The sequence below is a fragment of the Durio zibethinus genome, chromosome 1 (genome assembly GCF_047325235.1).
Source record: "Durio zibethinus cultivar Kanyao isolate XHJ-2024 chromosome 1, ASM4732523v1, whole genome shotgun sequence".
In the NCBI taxonomy this organism is placed as follows: Eukaryota; Viridiplantae; Streptophyta; class Magnoliopsida; order Malvales; family Malvaceae; genus Durio; species Durio zibethinus.
This window is the reverse complement of record NC_143162.1, coordinates 5,954,194-5,978,861: the sequence shown is the minus strand read 5'-3', so window position 1 is coordinate 5,978,861 and position 24,668 is coordinate 5,954,194. Positions and strand designations below refer to the sequence as shown.

General features: G+C 33.1%; 2 protein-coding genes and 3 pseudogenes across 3 annotated transcripts; 3 read left to right on the top strand and 2 right to left on the bottom strand.

Moving 5' to 3' along the window:
* Positions 1-243: 243 nt before the first annotated feature.
* Positions 244-2,828, bottom strand: LOC111310607 (deoxyhypusine hydroxylase-like; annotated as a pseudogene). The gene is made up of 5 exons (XR_016341563.1): positions 2,487-2,828; positions 1,174-1,865; positions 946-1,067; positions 581-699; positions 244-483 (listed from the first exon to the last, which is right to left on the bottom strand). The product of XR_016341563.1 is annotated as a deoxyhypusine hydroxylase-like (transcript).
* A 2,271-nt stretch (positions 2,829-5,099) lies between these two features.
* Positions 5,100-7,030, bottom strand: LOC111311051 (adenylate kinase 1, chloroplastic-like). The gene is made up of 4 exons (XM_022910429.2): positions 6,543-7,030; positions 6,255-6,395; positions 5,901-6,173; positions 5,100-5,520 (listed from the first exon to the last, which is right to left on the bottom strand). Exons 1-4 carry the CDS (start codon positions 6,840-6,842, stop codon positions 5,377-5,379), a joined length of 858 nt encoding a protein of 285 aa, XP_022766164.1. The 5' UTR covers positions 6,843-7,030; the 3' UTR covers positions 5,100-5,376.
* Positions 7,031-10,460: 3,430 nt separating this feature from the next.
* Positions 10,461-11,747, top strand: LOC111311050 (ADP/ATP translocase 1, mitochondrial pseudogene; annotated as a pseudogene).
* On the top strand, positions 11,095-12,989 carry LOC111310606 (DNA topoisomerase 6 subunit A pseudogene; annotated as a pseudogene).
* Positions 12,990-16,029: 3,040 nt separating this feature from the next.
* Positions 16,030-19,680, top strand: LOC111311882 (zinc finger CCCH domain-containing protein 11-like). Its single transcript, XM_022911693.2, has 8 exons — positions 16,030-16,462; positions 16,826-16,910; positions 17,060-17,200; positions 17,310-17,398; positions 17,803-17,991; positions 18,104-18,234; positions 18,356-18,458; positions 19,277-19,680. The coding sequence occupies exons 1-8, from the start codon at positions 16,292-16,294 to the stop codon at positions 19,454-19,456; spliced, it is 1,089 nt and encodes a 362-aa protein (XP_022767428.1). The 5' UTR covers positions 16,030-16,291; the 3' UTR covers positions 19,457-19,680.
* Positions 19,681-24,668: the final 4,988 nt, after the last annotated feature.

Genomic DNA, 24,668 nt, shown 5'->3' with positions numbered 1-24,668 from the left:
GAACGCTCAAACCAGAGCCAAAATATGAGCAGATACATTTGATGCAAATTATTTTATCACACACCAACTTTAGCCTACTACATTTAGTTTATACGAAAGCTATCATACCTGGAATGTTGGAGCTAAACTGAGGCTTAATTTGAAACTAATTGAACCCCTTCAATCTGTTTCAATTCTTTGGTAAGTGATTCCACATCAGGCATAAAGAGGATTTGAACACGAGCTGTAGCAAACAAATTGTTATTTGCAGCACAATACAGACAAACACCCAAATAAAATGATTACAAATTGTTCTTCATAAATTTCTGTGATTGGTTTCTTTGCAAAATTTATCAAAGCCGTTAATCATCACGTAAATGTATAAATTAATGTAACTATATTTCAAAAAACAAAAAATCTTGATATATCATTCTTTTGCTGTCTTTTCCTAAGCCCATTTTTCAACCAGTTCTAGTGCATCATAGGACTTCGCATGAAGAGGAACTGCACACAAAATGATTACTATTGTCATCATTTCATGAAATAACAAACTTTAAATTATAATTATAGTTGATTTAAGTTCGAATTCTAAATTACATACCTTAAACAATTTTCCTGTTTTCTCGAATTCCAACATGCTAAGAGTGACTTCACAACTCTGTGAAACAATAGGCTCAGGATCTCTAGCAACTTCCTCAAGCAGTGCTACACTTTGATCATCTATAGCATGGGCATAATGAGGAATTCAATTACACTAACCTAAGAGGTCAAAACAATAAAGAGGCAACATTCATAAGTAGTCATCCAAAAACTGTGTGAGAGAAAGTGATTAGATCTCGTCGCTCAGCATCACTTATTGCCCACACCTATATGAGAACAATAAAAAAAATGGCTTAAGAAAGCCTCATTAGCAACGCTTATATAAAAGGAATTTTATGTAGGATTATTAGCATCACATAGTCTTACCTGTAATCGAACCGAAAGCTCCAGAAGCTTCATGCCTTTGGATGCTAACTCACAGTCTTGAGTATATTGCTAAGTGCAACTTAAGCAGCTTTATTCTGCAATTGACCCAAAGCATAAGCAACCTGTATTATAGCAAGGTAACAAACATAAAAATCCATCTAGTTGTAAAAGAAACACATCAAGATTGCATAAGGGATAAGACAATTATTTAAAGAAACATCATTAAACCTCATGTTTCAACAAAGCACTTTAGCCCCCAAAGATTCAATAATGGCAGAAACAGCTTCCTCTCTACCATGGTTTCGGAAAACAAAAAAAGCTGAATACCTCTTGTACATGCCTCTTTCCTCATCCAACAGCACCTCCCTTAATATTAAACAACACCAGTAAATAGCAAAAAAAAAATAAACATAGTAAATAAAAGTTGCATCCATTAACATACTTAACTTTATCAACAGATGAATGTGCAACAGGGTTAACTGACAAAAAAAGTGACTTTTCTTTCAAGGATGATTTATCATCATTACCACGAGACTAACTCCTCAATTCACTAGAGAGCTAGTTCACATGTTTCCCGAACTTCCTGGGTAGGATCTAGAACCAAATTATTCTTCAAAAGAAAGATGTTACTTTCTAAACCAATTGCACCAAGAGCTTTGGCCGCCTATGGAACAATAACAAACTATTTTCTATTGCAGGTTATATATCAAGTTTGTGAGTATTGCTTGAAACGCATAAAGAGCATTTGAACACAAGTTAAGCTCACACTAACGCTCCCATAATCTTCGCTTTTCGCTCCGTCGCTTTGCTTTTCTTTCTGTCCAATCATAGTATGGTTCAGCTTCACCATCATCATCATCATATAAGCCATCGGTTTTTACTCATTACATATCCTCCGTCGGATCCTCCCCTCTCCAACTCTATCCATTCAATGATACATAAAAAAGATATGTGATATATCCGTCATCACTTACTATCAATAGGGGTGGGGGGAGGGGAACTAAATAAACATACCATAATTTTAAACAAAAGTTAGCCAAATGAAATCTCTAGCATGAGGACTCTATCGGGCAATATCATTGGCTAATCAAAATTATAGTTTTCTCAATGTAAATTCGGAGTGCATATTAACATATAAAAGTTAGAGCCCAATATTTAGATAACTGAAACCTAGGGAACAATGAAATGAAGCAGTAAATCAATCCTAAGGAATATGCATAAATGATACAATACCATTATAATTAACAACCTACAACAGAAATTATTAAAAACTCAAATTACAAATATAAAGAAAATATATTTTTTTAAAGAGAGTTAATCAAATAGCTCACTTGAATTATAATCGATGTTGTAGTATTTAGATTAACGGTCAAAATACAAATGCCCTGCAGAGTTCTCTTCAATATCATCTGAAATTCCTTTTCCAATTTTCCTAAACACCAATGGTGATATTTGGAAATTTTCCAACGTACTAAACATCAAATGCAAGCACCCAAACTTTCAAAGCTTTATTCAAAAGAACAAAACAAAAAAGACCTCACCTTTACACTGTATGTTCTTATCAACATGTAAAAGTAGATCAAGGAACAAACTTTAATTTAGAGGTCAAGAGCTGAAAAACTAAACTGGATCTTAAACAAAAAAGAATAGAAAATGAAGTTTTTTTATGTCTTTTTTTTTTTTTGACTTCATTAGCTTAAAATACAAATGACCAAAGCCCCATTTTTAAAACTGCAAAAGCTTTGAAAAACTCAGATGATAATGATTTAAAAAAAAAAAAAAAAAACCAGTATTTCTCTTTCCTTTGTTTCCCTCTCTATATTCCTCCACGTAACTCACGGAAATAAAAAATCTCAAAATAAAGAAAATATAGAATAATATGAAAAATCATACCCATGAAACTATAGAAGATAGGAACTAGAATGGGAAATAAACTCTGTTCTTCTTTTTCCCTAATCTCCTATTCTGTCACTTTTCTTGTCTTTCAATTTCACAAAAGTCTAGATCCTTACTGAACTTTCATTATTGTTGACGCTCAAATTGTTTTTTTAATGACATTTATTACGTGATCAGTAAATTAAAGTTGAAAACTCTTTTTACATATATTTATAGATATAAATAGTTTTATTAATAGTTGATTTGAATGGTAAAAAATTTAATATTTTTTAAATAAAATTTTAAATTTAAATTTAAATTTTATGAATGAAAAAATAAATGTTAATAAAATTTATTTTTTTTATAAAATTTAATCCGATTTGATTTTGAAGTAATCAAAATTTATAAACACAGAAAATCCAAGACAAAAAAAATAGATATAAATTTTTAACTTAACCTTTTTAATTTAATGCTCTTTTATTATTATTGAAATATTTTTGAGTTTGATGAGATTGAGATCTGATAAAAGTTGAACTTCTAAATTTATCGGATTTATTAAAAAGAATAAAAAGATCATGAGAATGGAAATTAAAATTTTCAAACGCGTTTCAAACACTCTAAGTTGATAGAGTATTTTAGAAGAGAAAAGAAAGCATGTTAATAATGAAGAAGGGAAGAAAGCAGTAGAACAAAAGTAGTATGCATGCTTAATGATATTATTACTTATATTTTATGGGTGGTGATGTGATTGTTTGTACAAGTGATATATCTACTTTAAAACTATATGTTGATGACGTAGCAATTAAAGTATAGTAATTGTTATAAAAAATTAATTTGATATCATAATATGTAAGTTGAATTTGTTCATGAATTATAAAATATCCAAATTTTAATTTTGTTATTATGATTCTTCTTATGCAGTTAGTACAATTTTAGACTGCAAAATGTATTGAAGGTAATTTTTTTTTTATTTTCTTAAACTCCTCATTAGTATAAATATATAAGATGTCTGAATTATAAGCTATGCTAATAACCTTAAAAGACTAAATTTATTATCCTTTTTCTTCTTTTTTCGACAATTACTATTACCATATTTTTCAACCAATTTCATTGGTTTCCTTTCAAAAGTTCTTTCTTTTTCCTAAATAAATAATTCCACTAAATTTATTTGATTTTTTTACTATCAATTGTTTATTTTACAAGATATAAATAATAAATTTATGAAAGGATGAAAGAGAATTATTCTTTTTTTTTTTTTTTGTTCTTCAATAACAGTCCGACAAACAACTATATTTGACAACACAATAAAAATTAGAGTGACATCATCTAGTTTATTTTAATGGCAGCTTGGATAGCGGTGTCTTTGTTCCTCCGATCTAATTTTTAACAATTTGTCAGAGGCTTCGATGAAGTTGCAACTTCCCTGGCAACCTCTTTGAAAGAAGAAATTTTGCACTTGTCAGCTGTTCTCTGGCCCATCATCCAAAAGAGGAAAAAAAAGGATTAAAGTTAAACGATATGATCGTGTAAGAAACATGGGAGGCTATCCGCCTGGCATCGAGCTTGGGCTTCGATGAGGAAGTGATAGTTCGATCTTGTTCCCTTTCTTGTGTAAAACCTTATGCTGCATAAGGACCCACCCAGAGAAGAGAACTACCCAGAAAGTATCGGTTGGCAAATTATTGGAGCTGCCGTTGGTGCATCCCGAAACAGTACCATTTTTTTCCCTTTTTCCCTTGCAGCAGATTGGATAGCTTATATCCCATCCCATCAAAAGTTCAAACACTCGCCGTCACCAGGGCTCGTGTCGATTTTGAGAGCGTATTCAGTGGCAGTGGCTTTTACCAGAAGTACATAATTTAGGCCTTTTTACATTGGGTGGTTTACTCCTATTCCGTACCACAAAGAAAAGGAAACAAGAAATATGAGGCCATATTTCATCAAGCCACAGCGACCCTGCTTGGGTTAAAAACTTTTAAATGTCCAGTTTCAGTTATGCAGCTATGTTAACTTACTGCCTGGCTACGCTAGAGCCAACCAGCTCGGCCAGCTGCAAGGATGTCAAATTGGCAATCAGAGGTTAAATTATCATGCAAATACAGCAAAGCAATAAATTAAATAACCACAGATCTGCAAAGGCACATGTTTAGTGACTATTGAACAGTCTTGCCAGATTTCAGCTGACTAATCATAAGATATCATGCGGTAAATATTAATCAATTTAAGTTACATTTTGATCACAACTATAACTTCTAGCAAGAAAATACTAACCCAAAGAATTTGCCAATATTGAAGTATTATTTCTCAAAGCTGTTCTTGGATATATAATCCGTCACAAAACCCTTCCTTTGTATCTATCTCAAATTAAGATACAGCAGAATCTCCTTGTAAACAAAAATACAGTAGCCCAACTAGGCAAAAGTTTATGTAAACAACAATTTATTCGCAAACAGAGACGAGTTCTTTTCTCTTGTCAATGCAAAATTGATAAGCACGCTACTCCAGCACGCAAAGAATACAAGAGTCACCTATAAAACTTCAGTAGTCTGTAATACTTTATGCTGCAACAGACTGCCTTTCATCGAAATCATCAAGGTTAAGAGCCTCCAGCAACTTTGGCCACGATTCAGGGATACCTCCTGGCAAATCAAATTCCATCAACTTTCCTTGATTGCGGTAGTAGTCCTCCAAAGGCTGACTCTGTGAGAACAATTGAATACCAAAAGCATGATTACTAATGAAAGAAGAAAGAAAATTAGCAGTCAAGAGAATCTAAAATTGCAGATTTGCATTATATATGCACACCATTCGAGCATGCAGATTCCCACCATATCCCCAAAACAAAGGTTAATTTCAACTCCTTAACAAAGTAAACAAAGAGCTGATGATGATTTACCAGACAAAATTTGCAACTCTGCTGCTGTGAAGGCATACACAAAGAAAGCAAATTTCCAGGATTATAGGAGAACAAGTATCTAATTCTAAGTTCTAACTATACTATTTTGCAAGTACATTTCAAGAAATTTCTTTCATATTCGATTAACATTGACATGAAACAAGAGTAAGGAAGGAACCGATACCTTTTCATTATAAATACGGAGTCTCTCTTTCACCACTTCTTCTGTATCATCTGATCTAGTTCCAAGCTTTGACATACAACTTGGGGGAGGAAGAAGAGGAGCCATACTGATTCCAGGGCTCCCGTTCTGGCCCTTGACATTAATCGAAGCCACATTGAAATTTTTCCCACACTGACTGCAAATTCTTCTACCAAGACATTTCTCAATCAAGACACTTTCCGGAAGCCTCAGATTCACCACCAAATCGATGTCCGTTACTCCTTCCAATATTTCCTAAAGAACAAAAATTAAATCCAGCTAAGATTTGAGGTCACAAATTGAAATTGGGAAAAATAGTAGAATTTAAATTCTCACCGCTTGATTTATAGTTCGAGGAAAACCATCAAGAATAAATCCTGATTCACCTTTAGTTTCCCCAGCTTCAAGTCTTTTTGATAATAAACTTATTATAATTTCATCAGAGACCAATTTTCCTTGATTTACAATTTCCGTTAGCTGTAGCCAAACAATAAATTAAACCACTTCATATCAGAAAACACATATAACTAGTAATTAATTTTATTAATTGGCAATCGCATTAACATATAACTGAATAACGGATTTTAAACAGATCTAAAATTAATGAGGGGAAGAGATACGAACTTGTTTGGACAGAGTTCCAGAGGAAGCGAGTTCTTCACGAACGAGATCGCCGGTGGCGATGTGAGGGACGCCGAGGAGATTCGAGAGGCGGCTGGCATAGGTTCCTTTACCGACGCCTGGAGATCCGAGAAACACCCATTGCACGTTCCTCTCACTCGGATCTCGGCGCGTAATCTTGTAGTTTCCGAAGGGAGAGGTATCGTGTTGATTTGATACAGCGGCGGCAGCTGAAGAAGAATAAAAGCATCTCCTAATGTGAGGGATAGCGAAGGGTTTCGAGAAGCGAGTGATGGCAGCCATGGAAGGGACTAGAGAGAGTTGACTGAGCTTGTGAGCTGGTTTTAGTGTACTCTTTTTCGGCCTCGAAACCCTAATTTTCCATTTTCTAGTACGCTTCTTCCTTTTTGAATGTTGAGCGAATAAAATTTCTATCTTTAATAAACTGATTGCACTTTTGCTGATGTGTCATAGTGGTCGGTAATCATCTTTCATTATAAGGAAAAAATTTATAAATTTATAGAAAACTTTTTTGGATAAAATTTATGAAAATTTAAAAAATAATTTAATAAAAATTTTAAATTTATAAATTAATTAAAATTTACGTAAAAAGTAATAATATGTAAAAAAAATTATTCAAAAAAATTATTTATAATTTAAATTTATTTATTTTTATTTAATGATAAAAATTTTATTAATATTTTTATTAAAAATATTTATTTAAAAATATATTTTATTTTTTAAAATTGTATACATTGAATTTATATAATAAAATATTTTAATTTATTAATTATTATTTTAATTTATTAATTATTATTTAATGTTTTTTATAAAAAAACTTCACGAATTTTATCCTTAAAAAATTTATTTAAGTTTTTCCCTCGTTATAATGACTTATCTCTTGCCACGTGTTAATACGGCAATCATAAAACAACAAATGGTTACAATTCAATTGACAACTTTTCTTTGTCTCCCACTAATCAATGTTCGCAGTTCACAGTCATGATGATTTCTTTCTCGACAAGACTTTTGCTTAACACTTTCCAATCCAACAGTAAACAAAATCACCGTTTGACACATGTATTTCTTAACGAACAATCAAATTTCAGTCTCAAAACAACGGAATCCCCTTGTGGCCTCAGCTATCTCTTGCTTTACTGGAAAGTATTGATTTTTGTTTTAAAGTTGGAGATGTTGCTGTGTTTTTATAATTCTTCCTTTTTTTGTTGCATATTTGTGTTTCAATTTGAAGCTGATCAAATGGTTGAACTTGAAATTAGTTGGTTCTATTAATAGGATGTTTTGAAATGAGTGAATATACTACAGATTTAATGGATACAGTCAAAATGTTTGATTTGAATGGAAATGGAATTCTAATTTCTGATTTATGAAAAGATCGAAAAGCCATTGTAGCATTTGCTTGCCATTTTGGGTGATCATTTGTGTAGGAATTTGAAACTTGAATTAAGATTAATCCTTATGTTTCTCGTCTTTCATTGTTTTTAGATGTGCCCTTCACTGGAAACGAGCTTATTATCTTGTCCCCAAGAAGGTAAAATATTGCTTGTTTCTATATGAATATGAGAGTGATATTTTCATTTGCATACTATTATTAAAGCCGACAAAACTGACTCGAACTTGAAAACCCATCCGGTATTGACTGATAGTATGCAATAAGAAGGGACTCAACCCAACCCTACCCTGATGGTGCGGTATCTGTATTAATATATCTCTGATGATGGCAGGACATAATGAATAAATCAAGTGTAGCACTTGGTTTAATTGGATTGGGAAACATTGAACAGACAAGTGCACAAATAGCATATGGATTGGTTAATGCATGAAAGCACTTATATTTGTAGCTTTTTCTAATATGGTGGCTTTGTGCATTCATTTCCCACCTTGGTGGGAGTTATCTTTAGCGCATTGCGTTACTTAATTCTAATTTGTGTTCTGGTTTTGCTACCGTGGCCGCAGATGCGACTGGTAATGAAATTGTTGAACAATCATTTACGAATTTACTAGTTGATGAGCTGATTTTACAAGTTGTGAGGGGATAGACTATATGCGGTGTTCAAAGTTTATACAATGATATATATGTTCTATTAACCTGCATTGATAATTGTGTTTTTGCTGCTCAAGTTTATGTTATTTGCAAAGATTTACGAAAATTAAAATTACAAGAGCTTTTATGAAATCACTTCATGGAGCGCTTAGTTCACCTAGTCTGGTTTCAGCAAGTATATAACATTAAAGGCTGATGCTATGAATGATGAAATATACAAGTTCATTGCTGAAACTGGTGGTATTGATGCACCTCTGAAGAGTGTTGATGTTAGTCATAGTGAACAAGACAGCAAAATTGAAACTAGGCTCTATTGTTCATTGTTATCCACGTTGGCAGGGAGTGACTCAAATAAAAGTGCTCTAGTTGAAAAGTGAGAAGAGGTTAAGATGAAGAAGTTCGCTTGCTTTAAGGATATGAGTGTCTATGATCAGTCCGTTGCCACTAAGTTAGGAATTCATTTTTTCCGGTGGGGTGGTACGGTCCCGATTCTTGGTACAAGATACCATCATAACAAGTGGTTGAGGGACACTAAAAATTATTTGATCAAGTGCTGCTTTGTAATGACAGAGTTGGGACACGGAAGTAATATTCCTTATGAATCAGCTCAGCAATGTTGGATTGATGCGATTGAAGAATTTCAAAATTATATAGTGGTCATGGGTATCTTTCTAGTAATGGGCTCCTTGAGTTATTTGCAGTTAATGCCTCTACCTATAGTTATGAAGAAGACAATGTTGTGTTGCTTTTACAGGTTGCAAGGCTTCTAATGAAGATCGTTTTTCAGCTAGGGTCTAGAAAGAAGCCTATCAGGACAATAGTTTACACGCAGTTCGCAGAACACCTCAAGCAGTTCAATCGTGGGATAAAAAGGCATAGGATTGGCTAAAGCCTAGTGTAATATTGGAGGCAATTGAAGTAAGAGCTGCTAGGATGTCTGTTACGAAAAACCTTAACAAATTTTCAAAACTAGAAAAGGGTGATGCTGAGCACTCATTTGATTTGATTGAGGGAGCAGTTGCTTATTGTCAGTTAGTCATTATTTCCAAGTTCATTGAAAAACTGCAACAAGACATACCAGGAAAAGCAGAGAAAAAACAATTAGAGACCTTTTACAATGTACATGATTTTTATCTTTCACACAAACATTTCGTGATTTCGCTGTTACTAACTGTATTAACGCCAAGCAAGGTGCACTAATAAATGAATAGTTGGCTAACATATTGCAAGTGTCATCATTAGTGAGAAGTCATGAATTTTACATTAATTGTGTATTAGAGTTAATCTTGGGATATAAGTATTTACACTACCTTCAACTTTTAAGGTGTCTTTTATGAAACAAAACCGTGATATCTAATAAATCAAAACGAACAATACTTCATAAGTTGATGTGACCATGATATTTAAGCTTATTTGAGATGCGAAAGAGTCCATCCCCGTGTCTTAAAGCCATGCGAGCTTAGAACTTGAATCTTGACTTATGACAAATGATATCAGAATCAGAACCAACTCTAAATGTATTAGTAATGTGCCACCGAGGATAGTGAGTCTTTGTTGGAGTGAGGAAGGATGTTACAGTTCTAGTAAAAAGTCATGAAGTAGGAGAAGATATCACAGTCCTAGTGAAGAGCCATGAATCCCACATCAGTTGTGTATTAGAATTGGTCTTGAGATTTAAGTCTTCATACCACTTTCATCTTGTGAGGTGTTTTCTATAAGATAAAACCGTGAGCTCTAATGAGTTGAAGAGAACAATATCTCATAAGTTGATATGGACTATAACATTTAGGCTTATTTGATATGCAGAAGAGTTAATCCCTGTATCTTGGAGCCACAAGAGCCTGAAACTTAGTCTCGAACCGTGTCAGCTATAAAGCTTAGCTAAGATGAAGTTAGTTATTAACAGCTCTTGTTTAATGGTTTTGAACCTTGCTTTCAAGGCTTATTTCAAGAAAGACAGAGATGGTAATTGGAAATGGGTTGCTGGCAACCTAGCATCAGGAGTTACAGCTGTTACTTCCTCCTTTCTCTTTGTCTACTCTTTGGATTATGTTCAAAACCATCTTGCCAATGATACAACGGTTGCAAAGAAAGGAGGAGAAAGGCAATTAAACGATCTTGTTGATGCTGGCAGGAAGACCTTAAAATCTGATGGTAGTGCTGGGCTTTATTGTTGTTTCAATATTTCACGTGTTGGAATCATAGTTTACCATTGTCTATACTTTGGAATGTATGATTTTCTGAAATCAGTGGTTTTGATCGGGAAGTTGCAGAATAGATTTTTTTACTAGCTCTGCCCTTGGGTGGCTCACTAATGGTGCTGGTCTGACATCCTACCAAATTGACACTGTTCAAAGAAGAATGATGATGACATCTGGTGAAGCAGTCAAATACAAGAGCTCACTTAATGCATTATGCTTGAAATGGGTTGCCCACGCCTTTAGGATCAACTACAGGGGTATGCATGAAAATACTCAAAGCTAAAAGCGAATGTGGTGCTCCAACTTCAATGCAATCATTGACTCAACCATGAACAAGGAAGTTCATGTGATCTCCATTGATAAAGCTCAAGACCGCATGAAAAACTTCTATTTTTATTCCATGAGTCGGTCAAAAATGGCGATGGAATTCCTTCTACAATTGAGAGTGGTGTCATTAAGCTAGGTTATTAGCAAGCTGACAGAAGGTGTGCTCTTGTAGACGATGAAATAGATGTGCCCTATGGCAAGATGAGAATTGCTTTTCAGAAGACTCGATTTGGGAGTGCTTAGCTGAACTAGAAAGAAATTCCAAGCTTTCATATTGGCTGAAATGGAATGGACCGTAGGGACCATCCTAACCACTGAAACCAATTTTAGTAGTCATAAAGTAGTCAACATTCTTGCCAAGAGTCAACCAAAGTTTGTTATTTTGTAGCGAGTAAACAGATGGGAAATTGCAGTTGTAATGGTATAAAATGATGAAAATGATAGAGATGCGACAAAAATGAATTTTACAACAAAATTCCTAAATTCTAGACTCTCTTCTTTCTTTGCTCTCTCTATTTCCACTATCTTCTCTCTTCTTCTTTGTTCTTCTTTTTTCTTGCAGAAACTTCATTACTATATTTTTTATTCTTGTTGGTTAACCCAGTAGAACTTGATTACATTTGATAAGATCTGTATCATAAACCAAACCGACGCCATTTTAGATGACGTTTCTTGTATTCTCGGCTGCACTCGGTCATGTCTCAACGTAATCGCCGCGAAAAAAGGAGTCGTCGTTGGAAGACTTATATTTAGTGACAATGGAGATATGATTGATTGTACTAAAATGGGTATGGCCATCGATCGAGTTGGAGATATGCAAAGCGATGCATTGTTTATTTTGTTGGTAGAAAAAGATGCAGCTTATATTAGATTAGCTGCAGACAGGTTTTATAATCGATTTCCTTGCATAATTGCCAAAAGGCAGCCGGATGTGGCAACGAGGTTGTTTTAGAGGAAAATGAAGACGAAGTTGAAGCTTCCGGTGTTGGCATTGGTGGATAGTAATTCGTATGAGTTAAAGATTTTGTCTGTTTATGGCTGTGGATCCAAGAACATGTCGTATGACAGCGCAAATTTGACTACCCTAGATATCAACTGGTTGGGGATCAGGCCTAGTAATTTGGAAAAATAAAAGATACCTGAGCAATGTAGGTTGCCGATGTCAGAACAGGATATTAAGAGTGGGAAGAATTTGCTAGAGGAGGATTTTGTGAAGAAGAACCTTGGGTGGGTTGAGGAGTTGAATTTGATCGTGAAGACTAAGCAGAAGGCTGAGATTCAGGCATTGAGTTTGTTCGGGTTTCAATATTTGTCTGAGGTTTATTTGCCATTGAAGTTGCAGCAGCAAGACTGGCTGTGAGCAAGCGTGGTAAGAATGTGGAGTTTGTTGTTTAATTTTTGTGTATGAGAACTGGGAAATTATTATTTGTTTACTTCCTCAATGATAGCAATCTTTGCAATTGCATGTGTTGATATTTTACTTTCAATTATTAGTTACTGGTGTGATTTAGCAGCGTTCACAATCTCTATGATGCAGAAATTTTGAAAAGATTAAAATTTGGGAGAAATCATATGAATTTGAAAGCCTTAATCACTCTGCTTTATAGGTTTAGGATTTTAGGCCTTGCAACTGCAGCAAGAATCACAGCCTGTTTAGTACAACTTACTTTGTTTCTCTGTTATGAATCTCAAGAACACTAGAAAATGCTGAGTAGGAACCTCTATTGGTTGTAACAGTTGAAGAGGAACAAAACATAAAACTAAACCGGTACATGAGAAGTAGAGTAGTCTGTAGCTTGGAACAAATGAAATAACCTGTTTTATTTCATCACACAGTGAAATATGGTCTTACAACTTCTATATCTATTTATACTCACTTATTCTCTTTTATATCTATTTAAAAATTATTATATAAAAAATAATGCACAAAATTGAGGTTGGAACATAAACGTCTTACCTTCTAATAGCATCTGTCCTTCTCCAGAGCCAATGATTCGATGATTTCCTTGTAACTTTCAACATTTTCCTAATCACTGGTCTCCTGGTAGAAGATAAGGGCTTTGAGGATAAACTGTTCTTTCCAACTGTTTCTAACAAAACTGGATCTGCATCAATAGGAGTTTTCAAATCTACCCTTCTATCTTTTTTAACTTCAGGTGAACCAATAGTACCTCAAACCCCAATTCATCCTGCAGAAGTTTCATTACTGCATCTTTCACCTCAGAGTTTACCTTGGCTGCATCATCATGCCTTCACTGACTCCTAAGATTATCAACATATCTTCTTTTATGGAATGCCCTGGAACAGAATTAAGTGAAAACATCAAAATATGACTTCCAAACACCATATGGAATTGTGGATTTAGCTTGATGTGAATCAACTTATATACCAATTGATCACGAGTTTAGATGTCAGATGAATGCATATCCGTAGTGTTATCCTGCCCGATAGAAATGTTATGTAAAATATTTGAACTCTTGGTTTAAGCAAGTTGGTGAAGATTTGTGTACCTTGGATATAGTTTCTCTTTGATCATTTGTAAAACAGCAAAGACAACTATTCGAGCTTCAACCTATCAATAGGCATTATACACACTCTTATGACAGATAAGGTCCCAGGAAAGCACTAAGATGATACGTTCTTCCAAAAGCAATCAGATAAAATAACAAGAGATAAATTAGCCGATGTGCTAATAACTCATGAAAAAAGTCATCTTCAAGATTCAAGATTCAAGCTTCCAGGCCTCTATATTGTATAAGACAACTATAGTTTCAATTAAGCAAGCAATTTATTTATATTGAAACCATCCACGTCAATGACGCTTCAATTGGCATCAGAAGTGATCAATCATACCATTGTAAGCGCGCAGGGGTGGGCAGAAATTGGCAACTTTTTTTTATCTTTAATTTTTTTTAATTATCTTTAAATGAAACTATTTAATTGTCCTTTTTCATTCTAATTTTAAAAGTTTTCGAATATAAATGTTTAGTGAATTTTATAACGGATTATATCCGATAAATTATAAAACTTACCAAATATGAAGTTAAAAAAAGTTATATTTTGGGTTTAAGATTAACAAAGTCCATTTGATCAATATCATTCCTATCTAATAAAAAAATATTTATTTAATTTTATGAGATTCTAACAAAACCTAAAAATGCATTTGATGGAAAAAAATGTGATATCTTGAAAATTTTTCACAACATTATAAAAAAGTATGATTTGTTTCAAATATTATAAACTCATTTACAGATTGATAAACAAAAAGTATAGCTTTAATAAAAAGAGCACCCAATTAAACCATGTGGATCTTTCAATTTCTTTTTAATTTTAACAATATGATATGAAAACTTTTAAAAATTTTTGGATATACGAATTCAAAGATTTTTAAAAGCCTTCAAATTTACAAATCTAAAAATTTTTAAAAATTTTTAAATTTACAAATTTTAATGCTTAAAAATAGAAAGGGCTAGTTTGAGATAAAAGATAATTAAGTCACTTAATTTAGAAATAATTTTGATAAAAAGAAAAGATGTGAAGAGTAAAAATGGGATGCTAATAGAAGATTTCATTCATAGCAATCTTTTTAATTTTTGAAAACTTTAATTTACTCTTAAACTTTTTTATTTTTTTATTATTTAGTTAAAGAGAATAGTATGCACATAAATTCATTTTAACTCGTAATTTTAAGTCTCAACTCCAATATCACATTAATTGATCTAAAGGTCCGTCAATATTTTCAAGAAATAAACTATGAGGTTTTTTTAATTAGAGGAAACTTCAATAAGATTGTGAGTTCTCTCCCATTCTTTTAGGACCCTTTCCTATTTTATAAGCCAACTGTTCTGTTTTTCCTTGAATAAATTTCGTAAAATGAAAATAACAACAACACTAAAACAAAAGTAAAACTTTGGGTTTGGGATTTCCATTCTCCTTAATAAATACCAAATAATTGATGATAGGTTTTTACAAGGTAAGTTGGGGAAAAGAAGATGGGCTTGTTGAAGCCCAATGGTGCAGTTTATATAAGCTAATGGATATCATCTCCTATGGGCTGTGGCAATCGGCATAACTTTAAGGTTAGCCCAGCTCAAATTTCCTATAAAGTCGAAAGGTTTGTCTCATTCTAATTACCAAATATGACTTTGGTTTTTGGGGATGACTTGGATTTTGGGAGATGATTGCAATTTACAAACACTATATGTTGACAATGATGATCATAATATATGTGATCCGGTGGTTTTGAATTCCCATAGTAGGAATTATTACTTTATCATGGATTGTAAATTTGCATTGTATTTTTTTTTTGTTGGCCAATCAATTTGCATTGTGTTAGCATCATTTTATGGCAATAATATTTATTTCCTGAACAAATAGATAAGTAATTCCCATGCATGACTACAGTTAACTTCTTTCTTATAATTAAAAATTTATTATTTATCCAAAGGGGCCGTAATACTGCTACATCATAACTTTTATACTCGATTTAGCCGATACATAAAAAATATCATACATCAAACGTAGAGTTGTCTAATAACGCACAATCACCATTATTCACAGTTAGACTTTACAATTTTGGATATAATTTTTTTCATTTTAAAAAATAGGAATACGCTAAAAAAAATAGAATAAAAAAATATTTCCATTTCATTAAGAAAAAAGTAAAGCTGATGCCCATTTTTAATTTCTATTCTAAAGCAAATACTATAGGATTTATCAAAAAAAAAAAATCATACCTAAAAATTCAAATCTATCCAAAAAAAAAAAAAGTACTATTGTAAAATAATGCTTATCATACACGTCAGAGATGAGATGGCACAAACTTATATAGAAACAGGAGAAAGCAGGTGAGTAACAACACCAAACCAATAGCACCCCAGAAATCGGCCACGTCAACAAGCATCAGGGCTACAATCGACAATTCAACAACTCAGCCGCAGCTTCTCGATCCATCCGTGTAAAGAAATCCAAACCACCATCGCCGGCCCACACTCTCCACCCTAAATCCACCCTTCAATTCAATTCCGAAACATTAAAAACCAAAAATCAACTACGAACTAAAAAACGGATCGATCAGATTTTTTTTATATAAATTGGATTCGATTGATTGAGAGGAAAAAGAAAAGGAGAGGTTTTGAGTTTTTTGATGGTGATAAGAGATGCCGCCCAAGCAAGCCTCAAAGGCAGAGTTAGCGAAGAAGCAGAAGATCGTAGAGGACAAGACCTTCGGTCTCAAAAACAAGAATAAGAGCAAAAATGTTCAAAAATACGTCCAAAATCTTAAGCAATCCGTACAACCCAAACCCGACGCGAGTAGAATCGCTCAAAAGGTTCATCCCCCGATTACTCCTTTTATTTATGACTCTTAATTCATAGATGTGAAAGATTAAAACTCGTTTTTATATTTTTTTCTCTTTTTTTATTGTGTTGTTTGGGAAAAAGAAAAGAAATTAGAATCTGAATTTCTGGAGAAAAAACCTTGTATTAATTAGTTTACTTTGTATGAATAGTTAATAAATTTTTATTGTTAATTAAAATGGTTTACTCTCTTGATTGGAAATTTTGGTTCTTTAGGAAGTGAGAAATTCAATGAAGATAAAATCAAATTGCAAAAATATAGTATCTTTTTTTTTTCTCTAGTAATTGAACCTAAACATTGAAATATTATTTTTTAACCAATTCTTTTAACTCAGAAAAAGAAAGAGGAAGATAAGGCCAAAGAGAAGGAGCTCAATGACTTATTCAAGATTGCTGTTACTCAGCCGAAAGTGCCTGTTGGTGATTGTCCCATCTTTTCCACTTTGGATTCCTCATGATTATCGCTGACTTAAGTTTTTGGATGATGGTTTTTTTTAATTTGTGTTTTTATGGGTTGTTTTAGTAGGAATTCAAAGTTTAGAACTAGTATATTATTGGTTCTTGAGCAGGTGTTGATCCCAAGTCAATAGTATGTGAATTCTATAAAGTGGGACAGTGCACTAAAGGTTTTAAATGCAAGTTCTCACATGACATGAATGTTCAGAGGAAAGGCGAGAAGATTGACATTTACAGTGATAAGCGCGACGAAGGTTAACCCCCATATGAAATTTTATGTTGTTTGATTGTTATCTGCTTAATTATGCAGTAGTATTGAAGGTTGGTCTGATTTTTATATGTTTGGTGGTTTCTTTCTTTAAGAAACAATGGAGGACTGGGATCAAGAAACTTTGGAGAAGGTCGTGGAGTCAAAGACGAAGGAGTATCAGCAGAATAAGCCTACTGATATTGTAAGCTTTTGCTGTTGGTCCTGTGTGTGTTTGATGATTATTTGAAAACTTACATTCTAAACTCGATGTTTGTTAAATGCAAATGTTTGCTCACTTATATGGGAAAGTCATGCCTTTGAATTCCAGTGGGAATTTCTTCTATCATAGATGATGGCCGATGGAAAGCTAGTGTGAGATGTCTTTTGCATCTGAATACATATTGTGAGATTCACCTAATGTGGAAATTATTAATTGGATATGCAGAAGCTAAGGAGAGGGAGAGGTAAAATCAGATGGCTATGAGGAAGAAGTTGGTGTAAATTGTAGGGTTTAACCGTGTGACTTGAGATAATCGTTTCTTTTCTTGTGCCTCTTTACCTAACTTTGAAATAGATTGCTTGGTACTGATTTGGAGGTATATGCAGGTTTGTAAATATTTTTTGGAAGCGGTGGAAAAGAAACAATATGGTTGGTTTTGGGTCTGCCCAAATGGTGGTAAAGATTGTCATTACAGGCATGCTCTTCCCCAAGGATATGTCCTAAAGTCTCAGATAAAGGCTCTGATAGAGGAAGAGAGTGAAAAAACACCAATTGAGGATGAGATTGAGAATCAGGTAATAATTAGATTTGCTGGAATCAACCTGCCATCCCTCCATCAGCATAGTTTGTTACTTTATTTTCATTAGTTATTTAAATTACCTAACTAGTACATGTCTTTGGCTGTAGCGTGCCAAATTAAAAACTTCAACTCCTATGACTCCCGAGTTATTTATAGAATGGAAGAAGAAGAAGATAGCAGAAAGAGATGAGAGTTTGGCTGCACAGAAGGCAGAAAGGGCTAAGAATGACCGCATGAGGTATGCCTTTCGAGGCCTGCATGCTTTCACCCACATTTATAAATACAGAGAGTGCGTGCACATGTGTTTTCTTTCTTGAGAGTCATTTGCTAAATTTCATGTTCTTTGTGCTTTGTTGCAGTGGTCGTGAACTATTTATGTCAGACGCTAGTTTATTTGTGGATGATGCTGAGGCATATGAGAAATACCAAAGGGAGGAAGAATCTGATGCTCCAGAAAATAAGGTACTCTTTTGCTTGGCATCTTCTATATTTTCCTTGAAGCTTCTGTGATCTTCATGAATCACTCTGGTGAGTGAGAGGTGGAAATGCTAGTAATACATCTTTAGGATGCTTCTATATGCTGAACAGAAGTGGTAGATAGAGCATTGCCTTTTCGAGGTCTTTCATAGAAAAAAAAAGTACTAGTCATAGGCTCGTTATAAGAGTTTCCTAATTTTAAGCAACATAAATTGCTGTTGATTGCTTTCAGAAGGAAAATGTGACAACTGCCATTATGCTAGCTTCTAAGTTACAACTTACAAGTATTAACACCACCTCACATCTATGATTTTCCACAGAATCATGCCATCCGGCACATATTTTGTGACAATGAAACTTATATAAAGCTAAAACTAGAACTTGCCAGAGGAAATTGGAGTAAAGACTGAAGTAAAAAGTATTTTGAAATATACCCATCTTGAAACAGCTTAGAACTGTCCCTTCTCTGCTCTTGAGGATCTTTGTATTTCCATACCTTGCCCTAACTTGATCCTCAGAGGGAGTGGGGTTGAAAAAAAGCACCTGGGGGATTGTGGTGGGTCTAAATTGTCATATCTAACATGTATTTTTCCTGGTTTATTGTCATCTTTGTGGAGAATTTTTGGCCCTTCTTTGTAGTGCCTGATATTATCGCCAAACCTTGGAAATATGATTGGTTCATAGAATAGAATTGGAATGCATGCAAAGCATATATGTTGTTGACACTAATATGCCTTAGGCATACTGATATGTGATGCACTACTTGATGCGGAATTTTTTTTGTTTTGCACAATCATCTTCAGGCCAATTATGATTCATCTGCTGCTGGACCAAGTACCTCAGCAGCAACTGCTGCTGATGCTGAAGCTCTTCCGGATGACGACGACGATGATGATGAATTGGACATTGATGAATTAAATGAACTAGAAGCAAGCTTAGCAAAAACATCAATTCAAATTCAGGAATATAATGCAGAAGCTTAATTTTGAGATGCAGAGTCTTTAGTCCACATGTGTTTTAAAGTGTTGACTTTATGATCCTGCTGCAAATTACTTGCCATCACGATTTCACCTGTCGCTTAAGACTACTGAGCTTGATGTTATCCTGGCAGAGTGTCATAACGGCTTTGAGAACTTTGAGACCGTAAGATGTAATCGTGTTTTAAAATCGAGAGAAATAAAAAAGAGTCGTCATCAATCTTTGTTAAGATGTGATTAGTTATCTAAAATTTTATCTTTTTAATAAAACTATAAAATTGAGTTTAAAGTTTATCAAAAAGATAAATTTTGATCTACAAAAAATTATGTTGGATTCGAGAGTTGATTATGTGTAGAGAAGGATTAGCACTTTCACAATGTTCATAAATTGATACCATTTAATTATGTGCTGTTCTCGGTGTTGGATAAAAATAGTTTTGACTTGAAATTTAATACTAATTCTCTTCGTTTTAAAAAATATTTTTGCTAAAGTTTTTATTTAAAAATATTAAAAAAAATTTTAAGTTAAAGAATTATTTTAAAATTTTTCAACATTTAGGTAGAATTTAAAATAATTCTTTTCGTTTAAGATTTAACACAACAATCCTTAAAATGAAATAATATTTTTTATAAAAAATTGTTGTTGACTCTCCAACATTTAGGTAGAGAGAGTATCAAGAATTATTTCTTTTGTAATGTTATTTTTTTATTTTATAATATCAAAAAAAAATTTAAAATGTATTATTCTTTTTTATTATAAAATATTTTATTACCAAGTAATAAATAAAAATTAAAGACAGGATAATACAAATAATTTTTAATAATAACATGTTAACGTATATATGTCAATAAATGTTATGTAGGATAAAATGCAATTTTAAAATTAGATTTTTAAGTATAATGACACCACCCTAACTCTTCAATATCTAAGCAGAGCTTAAGTGTGACTGTTTATATTTAAGATCTCAATTTACTGTTATACTTTTTATTTATTAATCTTATTATTAATGCGAATTAAGAAATCGCGTGAAAAGACCTAAAAAAGTAAAATTTTCTAAATACCCCATCATTTAGGTGATATTCGGGAACAAATTACATCAAATAAAATTTTCACACGTGTTTTTAAGATTTTTAGGATGTTTTCAGTAAGGGCTTGAGTAGAAGTTTTAAATATTAAGGTTTCAAGATTTTGAAGATTCGAATTTTAAGGTTTTAGATTTAAGTTTTGAGGGTTTTAGAATTTGGTTTTAAGGTATGTAAAGTTTAGGGTTTTGATTTTAGAGTTTGAAGATTTTAGGGTTTCGATATTAAAATTTAAGGTTTGAGATTTTGATTTAACGGTTTGGATTTTAGGAGTTTGGATTTAAGAGTTTAAAGGTTTGGGATTTCGAATTTTATGAGGTTTTGGATTTTAGAGATTTTGGATTTTAGGGTCATTTTTAAGAAAATACGAACATCTCTAAAAATCTCCAACATCTAAGCGGATTTTCGGAGCAAGTTTAGTTTTAATGATTTTTGAAAATTAATCTTATATATTTCTTTTTATGAAAATTTATTAATAATAACTCCTCAACAGTTAGGCGAAATTATTTCTTTAAAAAAATGTTTTATTTTTTTATTCCTTCCAACATCTAAGCAGGAAAAATAATAATTATTATTCTATTATTATTTTTATTTTTAAGCATTTTTAATATATATTTTAATCATTATCTTACTTATTTTTATTTTTATTATTATTAAAACAATTAAAAAACTTATCCTAACAAATTTAAAACTTATCATGCATAAATATAAAAAAAATACTTAAAAAAACAAAAATAATGATATATAAAAAAAAATTCAAAAATTCAAAAAAAAATTTTTTTACCTGAACCAAACCGATCAACGATTTAGCCAACAGCAGTTCGATTGGACCAAAAAAGGTTCGGTTCGACACGCAGTTTGGTTGAACCGATTGAGGAGCAGTTCAAGCTGGTCTAGGGAGCGGTTCAGTCCGATCTGATCAAACCAGTTCAGAGCCGTTGAAAATCTGGATTAGCGAGTTAGTTGCGCGGATCTCGGGTCGAGTTCGGGTCCACGCATAGATCCTACCTGGCTTAAACGGTGCCGTTTTGAGCTTTAGCCTCTTATATATAACGAAAAAAAATTATTTTCATTATTTTGCTATTTCAAAAAAACAAGAGGGGAGAGCTCCAGAGCTCTCACCGTCCGGTCGTCGGACTGCCATGCCGACCGCCGTCTAAGCCGTCGGCGTGGTAATCATCGGTGATCGTCCGTGACCAAAAAATTATTGAAATTCACCGTAATGCTCCTCTCGATCTCCTGAGTTCAGATCTGAGGTCATTTTCGAGAGAACAAGCCCCAATCGACGTAGATTTTTCTTAACCTGATCATTCTTACATTAACCTGATCATTCTTACATTAAAACCATAAAAATATTTGATTTGAGCATATTGTTCCCTAGCTTTACATAAAAAATTCAGTAATCTTTAACCATGGCTTTGAGTTGGTACAATCTTTCGTTCTAGTGCCTTTACCTTTAGGATCATGTTGCATGCTTTTTAAACAGTCTTGTAGATTTGAGCAGTCAAATGTTCGATGTATTATTATCTTTTTAAACTTTCTGCTCTTCACATCTCTCGAACATCCACTTTCATATTGCAAGTGCAAGCCCAATAATCCTCTCTCTCTTACATTCATTTAAAATCTTATCTATGTGATTCTGATTATTGGTCAATTAAAGCTATAGACTTATTAACTCCTGCTCCAAAGCTTTCTTTTCATTTTGGAAATCAGAACTCCTATCATGTTCCTTCCTTAATTCGACCCTTAGCTTTTCATTTTTCTTTTGGCACCTCGTTACCTTTCTAGAGGCTCTTAAAAATCTTTTTTTCCATTCATGTTGTTCTTTAGTGAGTGCAGAGATCACTTCCTTATTTTCTCGAGCACTGTTCTTCTAATACTCTATCATATCTCTTAATTCTTCTACATCATTCTTAGATCCCTTTAAAGGTCTACTGTCCAACTTTAATTTCTTATTTTCTTAATGTAGATTTTATAGATCTTTTTTCAATACCTTTCGTTCCTTGGTCAACTTTTGTACTGCATCGTATTTCATCATTAAATCATATCTTAATTGGTTAACCTGATCCATCATAGCCATCTTCTCTTTCTCTAATCTTTTTTTTTCAATCTCAAACTCTCGTTGGACAATCTCAAAAGTCGACAATACTGGTACTTAAAGAGGAGCTGATAACTTTTTTGAAACATCGACTGGTAAAGGTCTAATTTTGTTAACCCTTTTCATCATCCAGGTAAGATAACCTTCTACAACATTATCTGTAAATCTAGCTAGACTCATTCGATTGACTTGTTTCTGTGCTTTGATGATTTCATGAACCATTTTCACGTAATCGGATGTCCCATACTCGAACTCAAGTGAACTGAGTCCATGAGTCATAGGAATGAAATGCCGTGAGTCATATTATCTTTGAACCATAAGAAGTGCATAACTCACAGCCTCTCATATTCCTAATAAGGGTACCTATGACTCATTTTCACAACTATACAAGATGGCCATAAGAATCATCCATGGTACCCTCTATGTTACATCCTTACTAGTAAGCTTCAGAAAGAATGCCAACCACTGACCTTTTGTCCAATTTTTTTTCATTCTTTAGCCACAAACTCTTTGATAGGACTAAAATGAACGGAGAATGACTGAAATGATATCTTTTTTTTCCAAAAATGGCTTCTGAGCCTAACAAAAAGTAATTGAGCACACCCTATAAAAATTATGTGATCTAATAGTCTCTGTCAAAATAGTTGGTGAAAGATTTATTTCTTTATCTAATTGTTCAAAAAAGTCAATCACTGATGCTTTTATATGTCTTAATACCTTAGGAAATATCATCAATCCATACACAGCCAAAGCAAACACATCCAATCCTTGATCAGTTTCAATATACTTTTTTATGTACTCAAGCAAAAAAGCTAATGAAATGGTCTTAAACCTATTTTTTTTCCTTCTTGTGTTTGTCTATCTCTTCAACCTTTACTTGCATGATCTTCGCTAACTACTTTCTATATTTGGTAGTCTTATGCTATTTTCAATAAATCTTATCTTAATTGGTAGACTCTATCCAGAGTAAAGAAAAATATTTTTTGATCGTAGGGGCTAAGTCTTCTTGGTTGAATACAAAGTATCGATAAGATAGATCCCATAATTGTATTACTACTCTCATAAGTTGTTCATCAACCTTCACTGATATAAGCAGTGCCACATCCCTATATTTCTTGAAAAAAGATTCTTTCTCTCGGTTCTCTATTGTTTCCAAATAGCTTTCAATTCTAATACATTATTTTGACTAAAATCCACATGCACTGACTATGGTAGCACCGGTATATGACCATCTACTAAGCAATCTTTTTCTTTTTTTTGAGTACTTTCTGAATGGCTCTTAACCTCTAAGTAGCTCTTACATATAGATGACATCCTTTAGGCTTTTTAAAAGTTTTTCTTGCTAAAGATTGGTCTAAAATAATACCCTCTAGAAATATGATACCTATATGATGTATGCAACAAAATTGAAGACAACAAAAGAATTAAACAAACCAATAATATAAATAAAACAAATGAATAAAAATGAGTAAATGAATGAACAAGTATAACATGCGTCATAACAGAATATACATAATATCTTAATTTAGGTAATTTTCTCATAAAAGGGACAGCATGGCTCTATCCTAAAGTTAGACCTTACGGCTCACTATATGTCAGGTTAAGATTTACGTGTCTAAAGATTTTCAGACTATTCCTCACATCATCGTCCGCTATAGACTAGTAAGGCTCCATGATCCTCACCTATTACAGGTTAGTAACAAAACGGGTTCAATCTGAGTGGAAGTGTTTCGCTAGCAAATACGAAGCTTATCACCTCACGAGAGCGTAGCTACTTCGCTTCATCCTAAAAGGGATAGAACTTGGGTCTAGAGCTCATGCATGAATATGCAAAGTGTGTACAAAATAATGTATTAATCAAAATACCATAAACACAAAATTAAAATAAAATAACAACTAACATACAATTTATCTTATTCATTAACGCATATTTTTTGAAAAATCAAAATAAAAGAGATTAAATGAAATGTCAAATAAAACCAATTAACTCCAAAAAATCTTAATAGCACATAATTAAAAGTTTTGGCTTGACTCTGA